The 7663-nt window shown below is 39.3% G+C and overlaps 1 protein-coding gene across 1 annotated transcript; it reads right to left on the bottom strand.

The window, feature by feature from the left end:
• Window positions 1-4330: 4330 nt before the first annotated feature.
• cxcl8b.3 (chemokine (C-X-C motif) ligand 8b, duplicate 3) lies at window positions 4331-5888 on the bottom strand. The gene is made up of 4 exons (XM_062993367.1): window positions 5781-5888; window positions 5520-5646; window positions 4555-4638; window positions 4331-4413 (listed from the first exon to the last, which is right to left on the bottom strand). The coding sequence occupies exons 1-4, from the start codon at window positions 5842-5844 to the stop codon at window positions 4392-4394; spliced, it is 297 nt and encodes a 98-aa protein (XP_062849437.1). The 5' UTR covers window positions 5845-5888; the 3' UTR covers window positions 4331-4391.
• Window positions 5889-7663: the final 1775 nt, after the last annotated feature.

The following is a 7663-nucleotide window of genomic DNA, read 5'->3' as shown; positions in this document are numbered from 1 at the left end:
TGCTTTATTAAAACTAATAATGCTATTAATTGACACATGTATGCCAATAGATATGTACTAATAAAGGTCACACTGAATGCTTAATGTTGTGAAATTTTATATTTTATTAGTTATTTGCATTAAACTCATAAGTTTGTGCTTTCTTAGTTCAGTTAGCGACTTTTGGAAGGTTTCTTAGGTCCAGAGATATGTTGACCTTGGCATGGGCTTCTTGCTTCCGTGGGAATGCATGGGTGTCGGGACTGTGTGTGCGGGGGTGCATGCGGGTTTTTGATACTGGTGCATTCTTGTGGAAGTACGCCATGTTCCTAACAAACTGACTATTCTTGTAGGATGATAAACAAGTTTAGTGTGGAAGGTTGGCCTTGAGCTGGGTCGCTGAGCAGAGTCAGCCTGAAGGGGCAGTAAAGCGGGGTATAAATACTGCGATAGGGCAGATGTTGTACACCTTTCGCTCCTGTAAAGGCATGTGTGTGTGTGCATTACGAGATTGGTCCTCAGCTGAGTAATAAATTGATTATTTTGCTATTATTATTACCCCGGTTGTCTGTGTCAATCTTTAAGGGTTATTTTGAATTCCCACAACAATGTATAGTGAATTAATCATTTATAAATGTCTAATTCATGCCTTATTGAGCAAAGAGCAAGACATTAATAAGCATTGTATTTGTGTTCCTTAAAATACACTGTTACCAATAAATCTATAAGTAATATTCCAAAACAACACTCGTCTGGTTTAAAATAAAGAATAATAATGTCTGAAGTAATATTCATGAATATTAGTGTTCTTATGTGAATGACTAAAGGCTATTAATAATATTATATTTAATAAAACAATTATTAAATGAAATTATGAATAATGGCTAATGTATTAGTCAAATTACTACTGTTCCCAGGTATATGTAAAAAGGGTAAGGGTGAGTACTTTTTAACCACTGTATGTTTATCTTTTGGAGAGAGGTTACATGTACCGCAGACCATATATGAGAAATTTAGCAAAGATTAACATTATGATAATAAATATATTTATAAATAGTATATACACCAATCAGCCATAACATCAAAACAACTATCTAGGAGTGTCTAATACACTCATGCCAGCACAACACACACTAACACAACACCACCATGTAAGTGTCACTGCAGTGCTGACAATGATCCACCACCTAAATAATACCTACTCTGTGGTGGTCCTGTGGGGGTCCTGACCATTGAAGAACAGGGTAAAAAGGGGCTAACAAAGCATGCAGAGAAACAGATGGACTACAGTCAGTAATGGTAGAACTACAAAGTAACAAAGTAGAACTATATGGTAAGTAGAGCCAATAAAATGGACAGTGTGTGTAGAAACAAGGAGGTGGTTTTAATGTTATGGATGATCGGTGTATGTGCACTGGTGAAACAGCAGAACAGCAATAATTATGACTCCTAAAGCATTCTGAACCCACTGATCACTGACTTTAGGAGTTCTCATTTTCCATTTCATCAACTTTCATTACAGCACTGTAAACAGGTGAAAAAAGAAACATGCTGTAAAACAGGTGTAAAAGTAATCTGTTTATGCTTTACCTCTGACACGGAGAAGCATGTGTAGGTTATGGCTTAAGTAATAGCTAGAGCTGTGGGGTTCATGAGCAATCTTGTAGAAAGCACTTTAATGATTCACTGTTAAGACCTGAGCTTCGGCGGCTCAGGTGGCGCAGCGGTAAAATCACATGCTGGAACCAGAGCTGGTATCTCGAATACATTGTATCAAAACTTAGGTCTGCCTGCCGGCTAGGCTGAGCGGCCACATGAGCAACGATTGGCCTGTTGTTCAGATTTGGGCGGGACTAAACCTTATGGGGTCTCTCTCATGACTGGTGCAATTACGACCTCTGCTGGCTGATTGATGGCGCCTGCACAGAGATGAGAAAAGAGTGCAGTGTGTCAAGGTGTGTCTCTCTGTACACAACGCTGAGCTGCACTGCACTCGTCAAGTGTAGGTGATAAAATGCATACGGCATGCTGCCCACATGTCGGAGTGGGTGTGGGTTAGCTTCGTTCTCCTCAATCAGAGCAGGGATCGGCATTGGTGGAGAGGAAGCATGACGCAATCGGGCAATTGGACATGCTAAAAAAGGGTTAAAAAGGGGAGAAAATGCATAAACATGCATTGACCTGAGCTTCAGTCTCTTTTAAGGACCTAATGCCTCTGGGAAAAGTGAATAATTGCACAATACAGCATGATGAAATAGGGCTTCTCTCAACACGTTTTTTTCTTTCAAGACACTTAAATTGTTAATTGTTAGACTAGTCAACTTAGCCCTTTGGGAGCAAGATCCAGCACTTAAATACATTCCTTCTCACACCACTTAAAAGACGTTTTGGTACCGAGGATACCAAGTAATGAAGGCTGTCAAATGTTTTTTTGTCCCATTCTTCCTGCAAACACATTGTGCAACAGGGCGGGGTTGTCACTGTCACATTTTTCAAAGTCACGTTTCAAAGTTCTCCACATATTCTCTACTGGGGACAGGTCAGGGCTGTCCAGTACCTGTACCCTCTTCTTCCACAGTCATGCTTCTGTATGTGTAATGTGATTTTGCATTGTCTTGTTGAGAAATGCCTGGATGTCCCAGAAAAAGATGTGGTCTTAAATTGCTCTAAAATCTGACAGAGAGAAACTTAGGCTTGCACCTTTGCCCATCATTCATTGAAATTTTTTGCATTTTCTCCCCATTTTCCCCAATTTAGCTCACTCAATTTTGTCTTCTGCTGCTAACAGAGATACCAGATTGCATTCGAGGAGAGCACGTCGCTGTACACGCCTCTTCCGACACGTGTACAGCCCTCCTCTTCTCGCCTCTGCTTTCTGCACAGGCGTCTCTTCCGCCAATCAGGGTCCTTACACAGCGTATGAAGACCCACCCACCGACCCACAGTCCGGTCCCCACCCTGCAGATAAGGTGGCCAATTAGTATCTGCTGCAGGCACTGCCAATTATGCCCGCTAGATGGCGCCCAGCTGACCGAAGGTGTGCAAGCGGAAAATCCCGCTGCGCCACCTGGGCGCTCGCAAATCTGGATTTTTTAATGCATTTTTTCATTTTCTGCTTTATCCTGGTCAGGGTTGCAGCAGGCCCAGGACCTTTCCCCAGACAATACTGAGTCTTCATGTTTTTTTCTATGCAAAGGGGTTTTAAATCCATCACTAAATAAGTACATTTGCTGATATATAAAACTTCTACATTTATTGTACTCTTTATGTGCACCCACTCAATGAACCACACACTAGTTTTGCTAAAAACAATGATTTCATTCTGACGTTTATAGCTGAATAGATTAATGTCTTCTGTCTTTTATTAATCAAATCAGTTGATTTAGGAAGGTAAAGTTAATACAGCAATTGATTAAATGTGTCACTAATGGAGCACTGTCATGAATCCAGCCTCTCTCTGCTCCTATGTGCCACATCTCTGAGAGCTCTCAGTCTCCAGTTAATGCCCCTTTTTGGATTGGTCCCCAGCTAATCCCCCTCAGGAATAAAAGGAGGCAGCTGGGGAGAGCTCATCGGAGACTATTTTGAATTTGCCTGTAACTCTGTCGGTTTGCCTTTGTCTGTTAGCTTCTTTAGCCACTATAGCCTTTTAGCCCTGTTAAGCTTTTTGTTCCTATTTTATTCCTGTTTGCTACTGTTTGTCAGGTTTGTCTCGTCTTAGTCCAGTTCATGTTTAGCTTTGTTCATTTTGATTAGCATTAGCAATTAGTTTAGTCTTAGCTTTGTGTCATGTGTGTTTAGCATAGTTCATGTTTAGCGGTTAGCAGTTAGCATTAGCATAGGTCTTGTGTTTGTTTTTCTTGTCTTGTTTATACTTGTCTTCTGTATTTTGGTTATTATTAAACTTTGTTAAACCCATCTACGTGTGTGTGTCCACCCCTCTCTTGTCTGTCATAGCCCATGAAGCGTTACAAGCAGTTGCATGTATTGCAAACCTGCATGTTAAAAAATACAGTCATGATATTTAAGTATGACAATAGAGAAAGAATAAAATAATCAATGAATAAAGGACTGAATTAATAAATGTAACAATTTATTTGAATGCATTGTATTCACAAAAAAAGCAAAGTGACTGTGTTGTAAACGGAGACAGGTGCAGACAAAGGTATTTTATACATTTCATTAAACAAAAGAATAAAGTAAGATGTTAATAACTGTGTATTAAAATACGAATGTACCAATGGCACTTGTATTTGTACTCATATAATGAGTATAAATATCTTTAATAAAGATAGATTAACAATAAAAGATTGTATTAATGCTAACAGTTTTATAGATTATGTATCAAAGTAAGCAATTATATTAAATTCCTCTTCTTGAACCTCTTTTCCTCTTCTTTGAAATTTTTTCTTTCATCTTGAACCTCGAGTCATCCTACACCAAAAAGAAAGATGCTTATGTTAATACATGGTAAGAACTGACATAAAATCCAAAAAACAAAATGAACAAGGGATACATTTTTAATTTAGGCTTTAATTAAACATTTGTGTGTATCTGTGTATCAGCAGGACTTACTTTTCAATGGCATCCTGAACCCATCGATCCTGGGGGTTGAGACACGTTTCCTTTTCTACGTTCCTCCTGACTTTCACCATGGCACTGTGAGGAGAAAATGTATTGTTAAATTAACAGTTTTTACTGAGCTGTGTTTGTGATTATGGTTTTTCTGTATTGGTTGGCTCGCTTGGGTAGCACAGCAGTCTACTATGCTGGCTTAAATCTCAGCAATGCTATCGGCTGGTCATGCATCTGTGCAGGCATGATTGTCGTTGACCAAGATAAAGTGGTTGATTAAAAAAAATAAATAAAAAGCATTGGCTGGAAGGTTGGGAGCTCAAATCCAGGGATTGGAGAACCACTATTGGGTCATTGCACACTAACCTTAATTATTAATCCACAAAGTTGAATCAGTTCATCTGGAGCTCAAAGGGATGGTCATTCCATCTTCACATAGATGGCATCTTTGAGCTTTGTTGACCCGTTCTGGTTTGAACGGGGAGTCAAAGAGGCCATCTATGTGAAGAGGGAACGACCATCCCTGAACCAGTACATCTCTCACCATCTTACAACACAGTAATAGGAGCTATACCCCAATCACATGTGAAAGGCACACATGGCCATTGTAATTAATGGTCACTGTGGTTTGCATATGGACCTGATCACCGGTTTCATTGTTATGCAATGGGAGGTGATCGGTCGTTATGCAAATCGGCTGCATATAAGGTTGGGTTATTCACCACCAGCTCAGACTGAAGAAGTCACTTGGATGAGTGACGAAACGTATCTCTACAACAAACTTGTGTCCAGATGAACTGATTTGGATTTGTGTACCTAGATTATTGAGCATGCATCAAGAGACTTAATTATGAACTAAACCACAGTTAAATTACTGGAATGTATTTCAACTAATCAAAGATTTGTCACGTTCATATGATAAACAAAAAACTGCTAATTTTGTAAAAAGAAAAAACAATTCTTACAGTACTTCTTTGTTTTTGCATTGAGAACCAGGTGGAAATATCTCCAGCTTGCTGATTCTGTGAAAAGCAATTTCTTTTTTCACTGTTTCTCTACATCGGCATCGTAGCTGCATACGTGGAGCTCCAGCTGAGGGTGAAATATATATAAAAAAAACAGATCAGCAAAAAGGTGAAGAATAACAAGCATTTCACAGTAAACAATCTTTCATATGACCTGTATAACAGGTTATGAATGAAAATATTTAACCAAATAGTACTTACCTTCTGACATCGACAAGAGTGTGCAGGTTATGACCAGAGTAATAGCTAGAGCTGTGGGGTTCATGATTCATAAATATGAGTAAAAATCACAAGAGCTTTCTTGTAGAAAGGGCTTCTGTGCTTTGCTGCCACTACCTGAGTTTTGACTCTTTTAAAGACCTCCCGCCTCCGTTAAAAGTGAAGAATTGTGCAATACGCTTCCTCCTCCACGTGACGAAATAAAGCTTTTCCAAGGAAATGGGTGTTTGGTGATGGCTATTTTCCAAAGTAAATCATGACGTATAAACTGACAGCCAGACTTATCAGATGAATCATACACACTTAGTACTGTGGTATTTAGTAGAAAAGTATGTGAACTTCCTTCTTAATTATTGACCATAAAAGTTTCAGCATTCAATACCAACAGGTGTATAAAATCAATTTAAAAAAAAAATAAATTATTTGCTTCCAACTTTGTGGCAACAGCGAATATAATAAATGTAATATAGGTCACATGGTGAAATTGGGGAGTTAGCTTTTTTAACCTGGTGAGTCACATGATATTTGGTATTTGACTTGTTGGCTCAATAGCATGTAAAAGTATGTGCCCATTAAACTAATGATAATGTTGTAGCTAAGCTGTGTGTCACAATGCAAAACTGATTGCATGTGTTTATGTCACTGCCATAAAAGTATTTTGCTATGTGTTGACAGAACAAATCTACAGGTGAAAGTTAACCCCTATGTAAAATTTAACAGAAAGAATGAACCCTTTATACACTAGTGGTTATAGAAGGAATGATGTGCCAGTGTCCTGTGACAACAATATTTGTCCTCACTGCCACCCTGCTATATGTGAAGTCAACTTTTAAATAGTCCTGGTCACTTTCTGTGATCATATGGTGGTAAAGTGGTACACCATGGACATCCTGGGAAAAAAAGTCACCTTGATGGCAAACTGTGTTCCTCTAAAATCCTGATGCATGATTCCATGTCACTAATATGCAAGTTACATTTACATTTTCTGCAATTAGCAGACGCTCTTATCCAGAGCCACTTACAGAAGTGCATCCATAGTAAACATTTCATTACTCTAGTTTAAGTAAACAACAGTCAGTCCAAGAATACAAATCTGCTAGAACCCTGTTAGAACCAAAGTTTGCAAGAAATGAATAAGAGCGTTAATAAGTAAGTAAGTAAGTATTAAGTGTTTAAGTGTTTAGTAAAGAGGTGATAAAGGTTTTTAATCATTTTTTAAAGACAGCAAGAAACTCAGATGTTCGGACAGACAGAGGAAGTTCGTTCCACCACTTGGGTGCCAGTATAGAGAAGAGCCTTGATGCTTGTCTTCCTCGAGTCCTGGCTGGAGGATCAAGTCAAGCAAGACTAGAGGCTCGGTCCACAGCAAGTTATCAATGCTGTGGACACCAATGCATTTAAGAAATGTGAACTCATCTCACCACAGCACATGTCTCCACCGTCTTTTAGTCCATTTAAGATAAACCCAGAAAACACTGATTACACTCATATGAGGGGCGGCATGGTGGTTAAGTGGGTAGCACTGGTGCCTCATAGCAAGAAGGCCCTGGGTTCGATCCCCAGGTGGGATGGTCCAGGTCCTTTCTGCATGGAGTTTGCATGTTTTCCCCCCCTTGTCCGCTTGGGTTTCCTCCGGGTGTTCCGGTTTCCTCCCACAGTCCAAAGACATGCAAGTGAGGTGAATTGGAGACACTAAATTGTCCATGACTGTGTTTGATATAACCTTGTGGACTGATTAACCTTGTGTAATGATTAACTACCGTTCCTGTCATGAATGTAACCAAAGTGTAAAACATGACGTTAAAATCCTAATAAACAAACAAACAAACACTGTGAGCATCATCAGAGGTCAGTGCGGTCATGCT

This window comes from Trichomycterus rosablanca, chromosome 4 (genome assembly GCF_030014385.1).
Source record: "Trichomycterus rosablanca isolate fTriRos1 chromosome 4, fTriRos1.hap1, whole genome shotgun sequence".
NCBI classification, from domain to species: domain Eukaryota; kingdom Metazoa; phylum Chordata; class Actinopteri; order Siluriformes; family Trichomycteridae; genus Trichomycterus; species Trichomycterus rosablanca.
Note: the sequence above shows the minus strand (reverse complement) of the source record. Positions and strands in the feature narration are given on the sequence as shown.